Source organism: Manacus vitellinus, unplaced genomic scaffold (genome assembly GCF_001715985.3).
Source record: "Manacus vitellinus isolate BGI_N305 unplaced genomic scaffold, ASM171598v3 scaffold_29_pilon, whole genome shotgun sequence".
Taxonomy (NCBI): Eukaryota; Metazoa; Chordata; class Aves; order Passeriformes; family Pipridae; genus Manacus; species Manacus vitellinus.
Genome location: NW_021940207.1, coordinates 8,971,948 through 8,989,697, shown reverse-complemented (window position 1 = coordinate 8,989,697; position 17,750 = coordinate 8,971,948). Strand labels below are relative to the sequence as shown.

The 17,750-nt window shown below is 37.9% G+C and overlaps 1 protein-coding gene across 2 annotated transcripts in view; it reads left to right on the top strand.

The window, feature by feature from the left end:
* Window positions 1-5,287: 5,287 nt before the first annotated feature.
* Window positions 5,288-17,750, top strand: part of RASA2 (RAS p21 protein activator 2) — a 42,733-nt gene continuing 30,270 nt past the window's right edge. For both annotated transcript variants that reach the window (XM_018075020.2, XM_008925365.3), the window contains exons 1-4: window positions 5,288-5,390; window positions 10,690-10,793; window positions 11,824-11,918; window positions 16,634-16,710. In XM_018075020.2, coding sequence (XP_017930509.2) covers window positions 5,314-5,390; window positions 10,690-10,793; window positions 11,824-11,918; window positions 16,634-16,710 — 353 coding nt within the window. In that variant the 5' untranslated portion in view covers window positions 5,288-5,313. The remainder of the gene's footprint in view (window positions 5,391-10,689; window positions 10,794-11,823; window positions 11,919-16,633; window positions 16,711-17,750) is intronic.

Below are 17,750 nucleotides of genomic sequence, written 5' to 3'. Positions count from 1 at the left end.
CGCTGGGGAGCGCTCGGGGAGCGGGGCAGCGCTTCGGAGCGAGGGGCAGGGACAGGATGTGCGGCGGCTCCCTCGGGGTATCGGAACACGTTCATGCCGCTCGGACGCGGCCCGTTTGTTTCCTTTCTCACGCAGCCCATCGACTTTTTTTGAGAATGAAGCGACACGGGTTGATTCGGGCACGGCGTTGGGGTTGAGAACCGGTTGTGAAAACATGTTGAAGGATTAGTTTTGGTGGAGGAGTGGAGTCGTGTTTACTTAAATACCGTCATGCGGCGTAGTCTTCAGTAAATAGACCGAGCCATGAAAACAGCAGAGGGCCGGGGCTGGAGCTGCTCTCGCTCTGGTGTGTTGGTGGTAGAGCCTTGCTGGGTATGCGAGGCTGAGCACACACTTACCGAGATCTGCTGTTAGCAATTAGCACAGAAATAATACGTCAGATCGCCTTTAAAAAAGAATACTGTTAGTTTCGGGGTTAAAGCATGAATTCATAGAGTGGTTTGAGTTGGAAGGGACCTTAGAGATTATCTGGTTTCAGCCCCCCTGCCATGGTCAGAGACACCTTTCACTAGAGCCCCATCCAGCCTGGCCTTGAGCACCTCCAGGGATGAGAATCCACAGCTTCTCTGGGCAGCCTGTTCCAGTGCCTCACCACCCTCACAGTAAAGAATTTCTTCCATATATTTGACCTAAATTTCCTCTCTTTCAGTTTGAACCCATTACTCCTTGTTCTATCACTGCAGTTCTTGAGGAAGAGGGGCCTCCAGCTTCCCTGTAGGCCCCCTCGGGATACTGGAAGGTTGCTGTGAGGTCTCCACACAACCTACTCTTCTCCAGACTGAACAGCCCCAACTTTCTTAACCTGCCTTCAGTAATCTTCAGCAACCAACTTTTTATGTATGCCCTAGGAAGCAGGTCATAGTCCTGTGAATGCTATGACCTGCTTCCTGTGAAATACATAAAAAGTAGGTTGCTGAAGGTAACTGAAGCTGACTTATTTTTTGACACCATTTTTCCTATTTTTTATTATAAGGTTTTGTCAACATTGGACTACACAGCAACTTGATAAAAGCTTTCCACTAAGAATTAAAAGGCAAAACTCAAAATGTCTTGAGACTTACACTGAAGCTAGTTTTATTGTCCCATTTGTGTGTTCTGGATTGAGCATCTGATTGTATCGTAGCTTTGAAAACAGAGGACTATGCCCTGCTTCCCAGGGAATGTATAAGAAGTTGATTGCTAAAGATGAACCCGTAAAAGAACCATTTGGAAAATGAGTGGAAGTAACAGCTGCAGTAAAAGATGTCTTGAAATAGTGTGAAAATCACATTGTGAAGCCACTTATTTGTTCTTACAAAACAAAAACTTTTTAAAAAGTAGATGAGTTAAATATGCTGTGTAAGTTTGGGAATCCTCTGATGCTTAGATGCTCTTTTGGCTTCTTTGCACAACAAATACTGTTTTATTTTCACTTCTTGCTAGTATTTTAATACTGGGTTTTGTAGGGGAAAACCCTCAAATGAACAATAATAAACAAATGTAACAATGTAATCCCCCTTGAGCTGGAGGGATTAGCAGTAGCGGACCTCACTTTGGAAAGCTGAAGTTCATAGTCTGAAGGAATTCCTTGTAACTCATTTCTTACAAGTGGAATACATTTCTGTGCCTAAACTTTCTTGGCAATTAAACTACTACAGGACTTGACACTGACTCATTTCATGTGTCTTGCATGGGAGAGCATGGTAGTTTTAATGAGGTAATGTCAGTTCTGTGAAATTCTGCATGTATAGAAAACACCATCTGCAGTGAGTTGTTATTTATACTGTTTTGCAATACACAAGTAGGCAGTAAAATCCAAAGTTAGTGATGTTATACAAATCCTCACACCAGATTTAGAATTGAGACATGGACTTAAAGGTGTTTTAAGTAGCCATTACATAGCAGTGAAAATACTGAGGAAGAAGACATTTGCAGTCCCTGGTGCCCTGGTTTTGTGGGGCGTCAGTCTTTGCAGCCAGCCTGCTGCCTCTGGTTTTCAAGTAAGAGGCAGGATGAACTGGTCTTACCAGTTTAAGACCCCATAATATCTTTGGAAAATGTATTACACTTAAGCAGGTTTTCAGCAAAAGTCCACTCAAAGTTTGTCTTTCCTTTATGACGACTCTTTTGGTGGCTCTATTTTATGTGTCAGGTAATGGCAAAGCTGCTTTACAAAGGTCTGTGGATGTCTGTAGCTTTAGGCATATCTTGCAGTGTAATGTTTTAAGCTGTAGAATTAGCTTCTGTTTTCATTTATGGCATTCAGTAGTACATTTTTAGGTGGCATTTAGGTAGTACATTTTAGGTGGTTTTACTTGCTTTGATTTTTGGATTGTTTACTGAAACCTGTCTTAATGGAGCACTTGAAAAATGTCCCTGTTGTCTCCTAGAGCTCATTTGACAAAAGTTAGGATGCATTCTTTTTCAAACTTAGACTGGGATTTTAGCACTGCTTGGTTATCTTGGACTATGCTGCGCTCCTGGAGTGGATTTAATTGTTCTATATAATGTTTAATCCTGTGAGGAAATGCTTTGGTGTTTATGTGCATTAATGTCTTCTGACAGGGACTCATAACATCTAGAAGTGTACACTAATTGCACACTTTCACTCTACAAAGGATGTTACATATATGCACTGAAAATCCAAACATTCAAACAGATATCTGATGTTGTTAATACTTGGTTTTTATGCAACCATTATAGCCTTAGGTTTCTCAGAAAAAGGAAAACTTAGTGTAATCGAAGACTTGAGCCTTTTTTTCTTAAAGCAGATAAGCCCCTTGGAAAAGTTGGACCACTTACATGGATGAAAAGTCTCCCACAATCACAGAAATGGTGTTTGAAAAGATGTGAAATCTCGTGTCAGGTGAAGTACAGAGCAAGTGCTTTGAGGTTATTTTTAACTCAGAACTGAGAATCATCCTCTGCCTACGAAAAACCTCAATAAATTTGTCTGTGCCTTAAAGCCAGACACTTGGGCTACAAAATAAAGGTTTTTATCTCATTAGGAAATCAAAACTTACATTTCTTCTGTTTCCTTGTGTAAAAAGTTTCTTTTAGTAAGAAAAACTGTGGTAGGCATAAAAATAGTGAATTATGTAGAAATATTTAATTTTAACTCCTCTTAACAAAACATGAGACTATAATTTCCTTTCAAAGTCCACTGTAAGGTGCCTTTACAATGATGATTAAATAATATTATATCTTAAATATTACATGTGAAAATAGGATGGTGAAGTTACGGAGTGTTAACTAAGAAATAAAGATTCTTATCAGGGGAAGCTGACACATAGTTCATGCTTATTAATTACAAACTTAGGGTGTCAGGAGCTCTCTAGGTTTTACCAGCCTTTTTCATTACTTGATTTTTGTATTTCATGTGTTTTATTAAAATAGCTTTAAAAAAAAACCAGTTCACCAAATTTTAAGGCGATGTTCAATCTGATGCTTCTCCCTGTTCTTCTGCAATATCTCACTTGAGGGGGACTTTGACTTTAGTGCCTTTTTGGAGTGTAATGGCATTAAGAACAGGTTCTGCTCATGTCTGTCAATCTGTCAACATTAAGTGTAGTGTTCAGAAATTTCATGTATACTTCCTCCTCTCCCACACCCGAGTTGATGAAAAACTCATTGATGCTTCTGAGAGCACAAGTTTTAACTGTGGAAGTTCCTTAAGCATCTGTTCATGCTTTCCATCAGTGTACTTATCCCTGACTTGGAAAACATCATGTATGAGGTTCAGTCTCTGTTCCCGTTAAACTGTCATGTTCTCTGCTCTGATATAGTTGAGGTGACCCTTGCAATGCTGGACATTACTTACTTAACTTTCAAGACTGTAATAATTTAGCTTAAATTAACCATTTAACACACACACAAAGAAAGACTGTGGAGAAGAGAAAAAACAGAACTCTGATTTTACATCTTAACAGCATAGCAATACAGCTTACTCCACTGTACTTCATATCTGCATTTTTTTAAAAAAGAAATGTGTGACATTTCAAATCTAGTTTCAAACTGATTTCTGAAAGGTCATTTGTTATTCAGACACAATAAGTTATTAAAATTCAATACTTTGACATAGTTTTCATCCTGTTACTTTTTAATGTCTTATATAAATAGATAATGCTGATTCCATGATAATGCTGGGAGAAGTATTTCCAGTAGCAGGCAAGGATGTGAAAGGTCCTGGCTCACACCTAGTGCAGAGTAACACAGTTCTGGTTGCCTGTGGTTTAGACAGCAAAGTGGAACAGGGACAGAGAGCGACTGCTCACCAATTAGGAGCCTCTCCCAGGAGAGTTCCAGAAAAGCTTGTAGGTTTTTAGCAGAATAAAAGCTGAGAAGAGTCTGTTTGTCTTCAAAAACATTCAGAGGGGAAGGAAATATCTGGGGGGGAAATAACTGTTTAGCTGAAGGACAGTGTTGCCATAACTTGATGTCGATGCCTGTGGCATTCAGATCTCAGAAGAGCTTTCCAATTTGAACATTAGAACTGGTTCTAGCTGTGACTGCTTAGGAGCAACCATTTCCAGAGAGGGCTGCCTTATGTCCAGCCTGTTATTGCAGTGGCCTAGCCTGAATACCCAGCAAATCTTTGTATTCTTGTGTTGACAATCTTTCTTTCTCATTAGAAACTTCCTTTTCTGCTTGTTCTTATCTATATTACAGTGAGTCAAGAGGTGATTATTTCCCCCTTCTACTAGACCAGACAGTTAGGAAAAAGTAAAACAGTACTCATGACTGGTGTATTTTCAAAGGTTCAGCCAACTTAAAATCCGCTACTCATTGTGGAAAACGAAATAACGATTTGATGGGCAAGTTCTTATTAATCAGCTTCCTTTAGCCAAAGTATTTGCAGAGAAAATACCAAGTGAACAGTAGCTGAGCCAGGTCATGTCTTGGTGTTATGACCTAATGCCACATCACCTCAGGCTGCTGGGATTTAGCAAGCTGTGCAGGGTCAAGCCCGAGATGAGACCTCTCAAGGGAAAGTGCAGGTGCTGCAGGAAGTGGTGCTTGTGAGTCAGTGTGTGTGTCTCCTGTCGACTCTCATTCCACGTGAAGCTGGATGTAGCAATTGCTGTGCCCTCTTGGAGCTTATGAATTGAAAATTAATATGGAAATGCATGTGCTAACTGAATGGAAACATTAATTTTGGACACATTAAAGCTGTAAAATTATTGTACCTAATATTTTGCGGGTTTTCCCCCTTCAGTGTTTGCAGTAATTTTTTTTTTATTTACAGATGATGCCAAACACTTAGTACCCAACAAAATGAGAGACTTTTTCTGTACCATAAACTTGGACCAAGAAGAAGTTTTTCGTACACAGGTAGTTGAAAAATCTTTAAGGTAAGCTCAGTTTTTAAATGGGTATGATAACAAGACTGCCCGAGTTCTGAATAAAAACAAGATGTGGATGTGCTTCTGCTTGTACCTCTTTAAAATGAGACCTGACTTGTGGCAACTACTCAGATGTTACAGCTATGTGTAAATCATAAGAGTAGTTGAAAGAAGACAGAATTGAGGCTTGTGAGTAGAATGGTGCTTTTAAAATGGAGCATGCTGAAATGCTGGTACTTTACTCTGTTCCATTAGACATCATAACGTTCTTTTTCTTACCAGCTTGTTTTCAAGGGAAAGAAATCTGCTTTATACTTGCTCTCTGTGTCATTTCCTACTTCTGACGTGCAATTGGACTGTATTGGTGGAATTCTGCTCTTAGTGTCTTTCTGGTAAAACCTGTTTCTAGAATGAAGGGACCGGAACTTTTCCATGTAAGAGAGTTTTCTGTGCTGTGGGATGTCCCCCTGAATAGGCCTCATTCTTTCCTGAAATTCTTCTGGGAACTGTAACCAGTACCCACAGAGAATGGTTTGCTCTGCCTCCCTGAGCAGCACTGACCTGTAGATTCTGCTGCTGTCTTACAGCCTTAAAAACAATCAAACAAAAAAGTCATGCTAACAAAGCTGCAGGGATGTAGGTGCTTTTATACCTCAGAACTGAAGTGCACTGAGGCTCATACTGAAGCATCACTGCAGCTGCATTGTTCAGAATATCTGAGCGACAGCTTCAGTTATCTGGAGGTGACATTAAACCTTCCTCTTAAAACCCAGAAAGTCTGCTCAAACTTTTGCAAGTTTTCCTAATTCATGTTTCCAGGGGTTTTGTTGTAGATGTTTGTTCTTTGAGCTGTCTCTCCAGATGTTTCCAGGTGAGGAACAGCATATTGCTCACATGGCAAACTTAAATAGGGAGTTTTACTTTTTCAGAACATTGTTTCAAAGCCTCCTTATGCTTCTGCATGAAAAGAAAATATGTGGCATTTGCTTTTTTCCTGATCTGTAATTGCTGTAGTCAGATTCATAAAATTTTCAGAATTTTCCTGTCTGCAGTTGAGATTGATTACCAAACAAACTCAACTGAGTAATCCTTCAGAGAATAATGTTAAAGAGACTGTACTGATAAAGGAGAAAACATTTCACCTTAAAATAGACAGTAGTTTGATGAGCAAAAAAGAACCCCCAACCCAGCATATCTTTGAAAAAGAAAGACTTTGCTGTCCAATTTTTGATATTTTAATCATATAAACCCTAAAAGTTACTGCCATGCTTAGAAACAAGACCTGTTAAATATGATGTTTTGGCAGACATTTTTATTGCGTTCTGTTTAAGAACTATTAAATTTATATACTTGCGTCACCCTATAATAAAAGAAGTATTAGTTGCATAGTAAAACATTTGATAAAATACCTTAGATTCATGCAATTTTTTTTATATAGTATTGAAGTTTTAAAACTGAAACTTGATTAAATGAGAACAATGATGTTAGTACTTTACAGAGGAAATTAAGAAGAAAGTCTCACTATAACAAAACACAGTTGGGGAGAGAAAGGCCTCAAATAACACTCATGCCTCCTCCCTCTCAAATTGAGAATTTTTCAGGTGATAAGAAATTAATATTTTGAAGTTGAGAACATTGTAGGAGTAGGTTACTTCATAGGTAACTCCTTCATCCTCTGAATTAGAGCTGTGCTAAGTTGTATTCACAGCACGAGTTGGGTTCCAAACAAACTGGTGAAATGTAATAAAATAACTCATCCTGTGTTAGCAGCAACCAGAGCTGGATGCTTACACTTGATTGCTGGTGTGTATGCAGTAATTACAGCATCTTGGTACTTATTGCTGTGTTAAACTAGAATACTGTACTAACCTAGAGGAGGAACAGGAGATGAAAGCTCCAATCTCTTATTAGTCTGAAAACTTTATAAATTGCTTTTCAGTAAGGTGTGATTTTAGTCATAGATACAACTTTGAATTTCATAGTTTTCTTTTGTATTATTTGCTTGCTTTTTCTTACACACATAATTCACAATCTGTCACTGTATTATGGGTTGCAAATTTATACAAGCTGTAATCTAAATTTTAGTCTATGAATATCCGCTAGTTAAACATCTGTGGAAGTAATTATCAATAGAATCAAAATTAGTTTTGGCTACAGTGATTGGAAACTATCAAGAAGTGTATTTTTTTTAAATGTGCAAATGGATTTGAGCTTCCATTAGCACTGGGAGACTTGTTAGAGTGCAGATGTAAAATAAATGACTTTCCAAAGTTAGAAAAACAAGCATTAATACTGAAGTGAAAGAGGGATATTTTGGCTAATGACTCAAGAAATATTTCCTGACATGGTGTGGGATTTCTGTGTGTTCTGAAGAAAGAGAATTTTTTTCCGTTGGAAAGTTTAAAAAACATCCGTGAGCCTCCTCAAATGTCTGTGGTCAAATATGAGGAATTGGGGGGAGGGGGGAGTTATGGTATGTATGTGTCCTGGTTTTTTTCCTTTTTTTTTATTTAAACTAAATTCAGTTTCTTTTTTTTCCAACTGAACTTTGTTACGGTGCAAGATTATACCAGATTTTAGCACAAATGAATTCTCTTGTTGATGTAACTGTTGCTTCCATCAACTGACAGATCGTGGGGCATTGGTCAGTTCCTGTCACAGAACTGCTGAGTTAATGCAGCAAAGAAGGGAAGAGCAGAAGAGTGTGTCACACACTGAAATTTAATCTCCTGTATTACTGTAATCCAGTTCTTCCTGTATGACAGTCTGGTCTTCCTTTGAATTAGCACTATCTTCTAATTTTGTATCCGTCACACTCTTTAAAGTTCTTGCATCAAAGTCACAAATGAAAGTACTAAACTGACTGAATCCCTGAGGAACAGGATGAGTAAGTTCTCCATTTTAATTATTCCTCATTGGTTTAACCTATATTGTACCCAGTCAGCCAGTTCTGTATCCACCTAAGAATTTCTTTATTAATCCTTTGTATTCTCTACCTTAAAGTCTCTCCCTCTGCCTCATACTTTGCTAGAGAATAATCAACAGCTGATTCATAAAGCAGTGGTGTTAATTTGGCTAAGGAAAATGTATCAACGTGAAAAAAACTGTGTTACCTTCTGCTTATGTTCATACTGTCGACCTGCTCTTGCTTGCAGCCTCTGAGGCTTTGTGTAATATTGAAGTCAAAATAATAATAGTGATTGTTAATGGTTTTTCATTTCATTCATTGGTGGCTGGAGGGGGGGATACATGTAGTTGTGAAGTTTGCTCTCTTCAGCCATAAGATACAGGTGGTAAAATGTTTTTTGGAAGTCTCTGCTGATAGTCTTCATCCCAGACTAATTATAATTGGAGGCACATAGATCCATCAAGAATAAGGACTTAACCCTTGGTGGTAGGCAGTGGTTGATGTGCAGTCTGGTGTTCCTCTGAGGATGTCTGACTGAAGCTGAGCCAGGAGCAGTTTCCCTTGACAGCAGTGCCAGCTCGTTCTCCCCCTGTTCCCTCTTTCCGCTGTAGTGTCTCTCTGTTTGTTCTGCTGCAGCTATTATTTGTATAGCTGGTGGGGAAACCATAATGTGGAACTGACCTAAGTTTAAAATAAGCCTTTATCTCATCGTTTTTTGGTCTGAGTTACTGTGTCAATACAATTAAAGTGAGCAGTGATGGTAATAAGGAAGTCGAGGTCGTTTAGGGCTGCCCTGCTGCTAAAGGTAACGCTCATGAGCCTGTACCTTCAGTCATGGTGCTGAGCAGAACCTGGCCCTTGAAATCAAAGCAGAGTTGGTTGGCTTTGAAATTATTAACAAAGGGGGGAAAAAATGGGTAGCTGAGAAACTGCAAGTGAATTTTTCAACTGAGAATTCTTACATTATTTCTCAGTGTAGTGCGAAGGCTGATCCTGATTTGCCTGTTTTGAAGCCTGTGGTAAAAGGTTTGTGTTTGAGCGAAAGGAACATTTTCACTTGTGAAATTCCTTATCGTGAATTCCTGCAGTTAAAGCTCCTGTTTCTAAACATCTGTCCTAGACATTTGCATTACTGGATTTTTCAACTGTGTTCTTTCCCAGAAGTTTTTAAGTTTTTTTAAGTTAGTTATAAGTTTTAACTTTTTTAATGATCCGTTGTCCTTAAGCATTGGATGGTGTTTTCTTTTTCTGTGATTGTTTTGGAGGGAAGAGAATACGGATGGTGGCCTATTTTTCCTGATATCCTTTGAGTAGGTAATAATGTGAACTGCTTGTTCCAAAAATAAGTGTGTTTGTATTAGTTTAGTAATACAACAGTGTCAGAATGGTACTTCACTGGGAAACAAAAAAACCCCCAACCTTTGTTTCTGGGTGTGGTATAACTGTCATCACAGTACTTTACTGCATAAAATTAGTTTCATGAACCTGAACACCTTTCCCTGGTGATGTTAATATGTTGGAATTGAAAATATTTTAAGGCTTTTAAGAATTCAGTTGTTCTAAAATAGCAGTTTTGTTTGTGGATGCACTTGACTTTCAGAACTCACCACTTACAGTGACACAAGCAGCATTGTGGTTTTGTTCAGCCTTGAAACAGTGTTCTGACTGCTGGCTCTGGTTCCATCAATAAGTACTCCTTAAGTTTAGTGGGAATATAAATTCCGTGAGTGAAGGTACCAACACGTTGTATGAAAGATTTGTAACACAGAGGAACCCAGAGCCTTTTCTGTAGAGGGACATGCAAATGGCACTAAATAGGGTGAACTGTAAACATTATACTGAACTTCACTAGATGCAGAAATGTGGTGACCATTTCAGTGTGAGGGAGAACATGTGTATTTGAAATTAACATTCTCTTTTTTACTGTTCTATTTTATGGTTTCTAATGCTTAGGGCTTCCTTCCACAAGTCTGGATCTTTGAGCAGCAAGTTTGACATGGAAGTCAGAGCTGAGCAAATGTCAGTAACTGCAGTAATTAAGTAAATTGTGTTTTAGTGTTATTTAACCTGTGAGTGTCTCAGGAAGTCATCTGAGCTGGGTAGAGAACCGACTAGAATAATTTCAGGACAGAAAAATAAAATAGAAGTTGCAGAGGAGACAACACTTTCTCTGTGTGTGTGCTCTGATTTTTTCCTTTCTTGTGCATACCTGAGGCATTGCAGCATTGCAGTGGTACTGGGTGTTCTTGTAATGAAATGGCTGGGAATGGCTTTGACAGGTGAGTGTAGTGCTACAGGCCACAGTCTGGCACAGCAGTAAAAATGCAGCATTTTAGTGTACAGCTTCGATATAAGTGGCATAAAGTGCTTTCTGTTTTAACTTTGAGTCTTCCTTTTCAGCCCTTATTTTGGGGAAGAGTTTTACTTTGAGATTCCAAGAACATTCCAGTGGTTATCCTTCTACATTTATGATAAAAGTGTTTTGCAGAAAGACCTGCGTATCGGTGAGTGTCTGTGAGGTGCTGTCCACATATTGCATAACACTTGGTCATTTTCAGTAGCATTATCTGTAGGATTAGGGGTACAGTTATTGGTGATGCATTTTTCAAAACACTGTGTATAGTGCACTTATATGTTTCTTTAAATTTTGAAAATCGGGTTTTTCTTTCCTTGCTTTATTCTGTTATAATAAAATATGTTTATTTTTTAGGCTAATAGGACATTTTATAATCTTATTATGGTCTCAATATGATTTTTTTTTTTGTAATTCTACTAGTTTCTTCTCCACTTCTGCTTCATTGGAATATTTGAATAATTGTTACTACTGGTAGATCTTTAAAGAATGAATTGTGGAATAATTCCACAATAATTACAATTGTGGAATAATTCTTAAAACTATTTATAGATAATTTTTTCCCTGTCAGTGCAACCTGTGACTTAGTGACTTACAAAGCATTTTGCAGCAGCTTAGGTGAAAAATTACAGGAGGTGGATTTTTTTTTCTCTCCTGCTGTATAATGGCTTTATTGCAGCTGATGTTTGGATATAGTTGCTATAAAGCTCTAACAGTCTGCTGTGGAAGAAGCCTTCACATTACTTGAATTGAGGAAGGAAATAATTTGCACCAGGATGCCAGATAATTTGGTATAATAACAGCTTTCCAAATAGCAATCAGAAAAGTAGAAAGCATCTACTTCAGTTTCCTGTTTAAACATTCTTCAACACCGTTTCTGTTCTCTCAAATCTGTTATGTTATTTCCAGCCTCCAGTGTGTTCTTTATTTTACCTCATCATCTTATTAGTGAGATCCAAGATAACAAATGGTAATTAACGTCATCAAGCTTTATATAAATTATTTTTCTGCTTTACTTATCCATGATATTCTTTGTTTCCACATTTTTTTATATCACATCATAAGCTTAAAAAAAAAAACTAAAAGAAAGAGAGTTTAGGAAAGATCAAACTTCAAACCTATTTAAATATTTGTTCTATTCAGGTGAAAGTGATATTTATGCTTATCTCTCCCTCCCTCAGGAAAGGTGTCAATCAAAAAAGAAGATTTGTGCAACTACACAGGAAAAGAGAACTGGTTTATGCTTCAACCTGTTGATTCTAATTCAGAGGTTCAGGTAACTATTAAATTGCATTTTGAAAGTTAAATACACATAAGGGCATGTGATGGTAGAAATTTGTATTGAGCTGTAGGAGATAGGGCTTAGCATCTAATTCTCATGAGACAGTTGTGTCTTTCAGTTTGGTTAGAGAATAATGCATATTCTACACTTCTAAGCTGGCTGTGTTGTTCCTGATGGTACTTTAAAAGCAGCTGTTTGGGAAGAACCTTAACGGTATTTTGGTGTCTAAAATGCTCGAAGAGGGGCCATGTACTTGAGACTGGTGAATGATTTATGAAACTCCTGAATAATTTTTTCTTTTGTCATTTTTGATGTGAACTGAAACAGTGACTGATTATGTGACATGAAATGGTTGGTCTCTGAAACTTGAAGGTACTTGTGCTGTGCTCATTTATCTTATCTTGAAATACTTTTTGCACTCAGTATCGAATAACTTGCACTTCAGAGTTGTATTTTGGTCTGTGGTTCAAATTCTTTGGACAGGTTTTTCCTAGTAATAGGTAAAAATGAGATGACTCTAGAAGTTGTAGCAGTTCTCTTTTTGGTTTCAAGAGCAAAATAGTATTCTTGAGAATCTCTTAGCCTTGTTGCTGTGATAAACTATTAGATTTTAATAGTTTTTTTTTTCAGATTTGCCTGAGGGCAAAAGTCTTTGACTTGTCAGTGTTTATATTTTATTGGTAACCTGAAAGTCCCTCTGGGCAGAGACAACCCTGTCTACTTCTACAAGAAGTGAATATGCACAGAATTCTCATTATTTTCCAGGATTAATCATCTATGAGCTGTAAGTTTAGCCTGCAGCTGTTGGGTATATAGGAGGGCATATGGTTGCTTTACATGAAGACAGATTTTCAAAATGTCTGAATACCACTTTCTCTTATTTATTGAAAATCAGTCCTCGTTCAGTTAGGATAGAATGGAAGAGAGGAGTTCATTTGGAAGAGACTTACAAATCATCTTGTCCAGCTGCAGCTTTTCTCATTCTTCTTTGATTCTTCCATGTAATCTGAATATTCTAGAGAGTACTTTCCAGGTATAAACTGAAAGGCAGTTTCTGCTTTGACTTACACCTTGTCATGGTTGCTGGTTTTTTTCTATCATAAAAATGGCTGTGAAAATTCAATTTTAATATTCCATTAATAGAGTTTAGTGATTTCTTACATATTGGAAATAAAAAGTTTTTAATTTTCCATGGCTTTGTCGCTCACAGCAGAACATAAGCTCTTAATGATACTTTTCTGTGGCTGGGACATGTGTAAAGCACTGTCCTGCATGACACTTCTGCTAAGGTGTGCATTCCTCATGTTTATCTTTCCTTGAGTTAGAGCATTTAGGTAGGTTTCTCCACTGTCCTGATTTATTTTTGCATAAAATTTTTAAGAGCAGAGCTGAGACCAGTTCCCATCTGCCACATTTGGCTGAAATCTTGCTGGTTTGGATGTGCCATCCAGTACTGAAATGTATTCCTGGGAGATGTCCAAGATTGTTGGTCAGGTGTGGCTGAAAGTAGCAGGCTCTCACACAGTACATGTGCAGAAAAAGTACATGAATGTTTATAGAGCTAAATCACAGTTTGGAGGAAAACAAAATATTTCTTCTCCTCTTGACATATAATTGATTGTTTTGTTCCTCTGGTCCCCTCCAGGTGGGTATTTTCCAGGATTTATGGTGGATGCAAGGCAATAGGATAGTATAGAAGTATTCTGTGGTCCATGATTATACTCAGGGCACTTTGCAGTTGCTTGGTTGAGGGGTTGTTGTTTTGTTTTGGGGTTTTTTTTTCCCCCTTAAATGTGCATTTGTTTCAAGAAAACTGTACTTTTATGTACCAGTCATCTATTGTTTATGGGTTAACTGTGGTATCATTAGCAGCCTGTGTAGCAGGCACGTTAGTGGTGGAGGTACATGTGAGTGTTGTGGTACACAGCTTGTAGATGTAGTTCATCAGGTCTTATAGCCTGTTCTACTTTGGTAGGACAAATTGAAGTGTCACAGCAAAGACATTTGAGTTTTTTATTACCTTTGATAGTTTCTAGAAAGGCTTAGAAGTATGTTAAATGTTTTGTCTTCTGTGGAATTACCAAGAATTAAACTTGCTGATCCCTACAAAATAAAACTGAATTGGGGCAGTGGAAAAATAAACAGACCAGCCATTTTCCAAAACCACCTCACTTGTAATAAATTTAGGACTTCTCTGGAGTCGCAATTCAGTCCTACTGCAGGAGCTGTAGACCAGTTGTTTTCTATTCTGGATCACAGCCAATCTGAAGTGGAGGTGATTAAAAGTTCAGCAGAGTAAAAGCACTGTTTGCTTGAGTTAGTATCAGTTTGTAATGAAAGAAGGATTATAGGTGTTTCCTTTCAAGTGTGTATGGAAGGAGTGTGGCCTCTCCCCAGCCATTGAAAGTATGTAAAAATTACTTAGATTTTAGAAAGCATCTGCTCTGCTCCTTTTTTTATTTATAAAATCTTGATTTATCTGTTTTGAAATGGGGTCATATGGTTAAACATGCCCTTGATCTTTGTAATTCAAGAAACATTTATAGAGATTTGATCTATACTTGCAAAATACATTGATAAGATCAAAGTCTTTCACGCACTTCTAAGGTTTTTCAAGATAACTTTAACATTCACTGTTCTCTTTCTTAAAATTGATAGGATTTATAATTACTGAAGTAATGAACTCTGTCTTCCTCTGATCAGTGTTTGAAAATCGATTGTAAGTCCATTTGTAAAGTTAAAATGCTACCTCCCTCCCTCTGAACAACCTGAGATTTACAGATGAAAAGTGCATTCCCATGAAGTGCACTGTTTGTTTATTTATTGTATAAGAGTGGCTGATTTCTCTGTTTTAAACTGAACCCCATCTGTGCAGCCACCTTTCAAACCCGGTTGCGTGTTATGTCAGAAGTTCTGATATAGATCTGCAGATCAGCCACTTTAGGAAACCATCACGCTGCTCTCAACAAACAAAACAGAAATGTACCCAAAACTCTCTGTGCTTGTTGGGGAAATACTTCCTTAGAGCCATGTTTAAGTAGTCATCATGGTAGTGGGTTTTGAACAAACTACATCCACAGATAGTTTTCAGGAGCAGTAAGGTGCTGTTTTAGAGCTACTGTTCAGTGTAGAACACAATTTGTGGGTTTTGTTTTTTAAAGCAAAAGAAAGATGTTTAGGACATTCACAGGATCTGTTTTCTAAAACTAATTAAGTCAGCTATTACAGTAAGTACTACTAATGTTTTTTCATTTCTCATTCAAAAACTTTGCCTTGTAAGGCTGTTGGCATGCATCACTATCCTGTAAATCTATTTTTGTAATGGAGTTTCTCTGCTTGACAAATACTTTCTTAACGTACCTGTGTTCCAATCCATGTAGTAACAGTTTGCAAAACACTTGGCAGGCATCCCAAAACAGTTACGTTTAAAACTGCCTTGTAAAAGAAGCTTCACTTCTCCTCCCATGTGACGTACAGAGAGGGAAACGCAGCCTTTGCCCCAGGGGATTTACAATAACAACATTTCAGTTCTATGTCAAAACATAACTGCTGTAGAAATGTGTGCAAGGTCAGCTCAGGGTTTTAATTCCATTTTAGTGTTGTACAGCAAAGCTACAGTTCAGATTATGACTTGCTTCCTTTGCCACGCTTGAAAATCACCTTCCGGATCCCTTCCCTGAGAATTTTGATTGTGGACAGACCAGTATCATCTGATGCTCCATTTAGCAAATAGACAAATTCTAAGATTACTAAGGAGAACACTGTTAGAGGAAAGATGGTGTCAGTGTCTGATTGTCTTAGATGTGAAAGCCAGCACAAATAACCAGGCACTGAAAGGAGTAGCAGGTGTTGTTCAGGCAGTAGCTGTTTGGAGTAAGGTTAAGATACCAAATTTTGGTCATCCCAAGGAAGTTGCATATCATGGTTTGAAGTTTTTGGAACCTTGTATTGACATGGTACAGTAGGTTGGCCCTCGCTGAGTTCTGAAGTTAATCCATGGTGTGCCATCATTTATGGATCATTTTTCTTAATATATCCTACCATCTCAGAGAAAGGAAATGAGGAACCCAGGTTTAGTACCTATTGCCACCTTTTCCTCTCTTTGGCTGTGTTTGCTTTTTCATGAGTATATCAGCAACCTTCATGAGATAGCTGAAAGCTGCAATGGGGTGCACAATAGATTTCTAGATGATCTTCAGTCTGGTGTGATGGACAGGATTTCACAGCTGGATGTTAATGCTGCTGGTTATGGCTGCTGCACACTATTCTACTTCTCTAGATATACCCAACCACCTTCAGAGTCCAAGGTCATTTTAGAACTTTCTCCTAAAATGTCCATAAATCCGCTGTCTGTGCAAGGATTGTTCATTCCATGATTAGGACAAAATAGCTGAGAGAGACACTTGCTCTTGATACTTCCTCATGCTGAAGAAATACTTGTGTATGTTAAATTTGTGGAGGCTTGACCAATTCTTGTTCTGTCTGCAGTTGGAGATAATGTTTCTCTCTATCATTATCTCAAAGTTCAAGTGCATCCATCATACCCTACTTGCAGGATATGTGCTTTAGATGAGGTATTTTTTTAAAGTGGTTATGTTGGAAATACATTAAATAACTTCTATCTGTAAACTATATTACTGTTCTAATTCCTACTTTTAAAAGAAGGGCTTTTAAAACTATTTGTGTTTCTCTCTTGGTTTTTTTTTCAGGGAAAAGTTCACCTTGAATTAAAACTGAATGAACTGATAACAGATAATGGATCTGTGTGCCAGCAACTAGTAGTACAGTAAGAAAATACATCAATTCTTTAATATTTGTTTGTTTGTTAGAACATTATGTGATTTTTCTTTCTTGATACTGGATGTCTGCACAACCTGTACCAATAGCACTTTTATATGACTTTCCCTGGAGCCTGCCTTATGAGGGAATGGGTATATGCTTAGGGAACTCCTGCAGAAGCTTTTCACAGCTGCTCATCTCTGTTGCTGCCAAAGCACTCGCTTTTATTAGGACTGTTAGGATTAGTGTCTTGTAATTCCAGCTGAATTGGGTCTGGTGAGAAAGCTGGAAATGTCCAGTGTAGCTGACAGCCAGAACTTGTAGTACTGCTATTACTGACAGAACTGAGCTGCTGGTGGTGGCGTTGGGAACAGAAATTACTTTTTCAGTAGTAATATTTTGGGTTGATATGTGAAAATCCACTCCTAGTTTTGCTTCAGAATTAGTTTCTCATGGTTAACCATTATAAGGAATGTTAATAGAAAAAAAAAGTATAGGAGTTGTGGTTCTGGAGCAGCCACATTTCAGCCAATTAATTTTTGATATATGTTATTTCAAAAAGACAAATTTTGCCAGTATTAAAAGCAAAAGCACAGAATGAGAAATACTGGAAAATAGTAACTCCTGTATTGTTATTTTTAGAGCTGTGTTTGATAATGATCCAAAGTGATGGCTTTAGGGTCTGAATATACAGGTTACAGTCGTTAGTCACAGAAGGCCAAAATTCCACATGTACTGGACATTCTGTTTCTTTTTATCACTATTAATCAACACATTTAAATACAGAAATTGGTACAAAGCTAATGCAAATATAGCTGTACAAAAATGTTTTGACACTCATAAAAAGTTTATCTGATAAGGGCATACTAGAGGATACTGGTCTCTAAAAACTAATACTGTCCCTTATTTCTGGAAGTCTGACAGCCCTCTATGTTACATGTCTCTGAGAGATTGACTGCTTTCACTGAAGAGACCAGTGCAAACCAATACCTTGTGGAAATCAGGGAGATGGACAGTGTTCTCTTGTGTCTCAGCATGAGGTTCAGG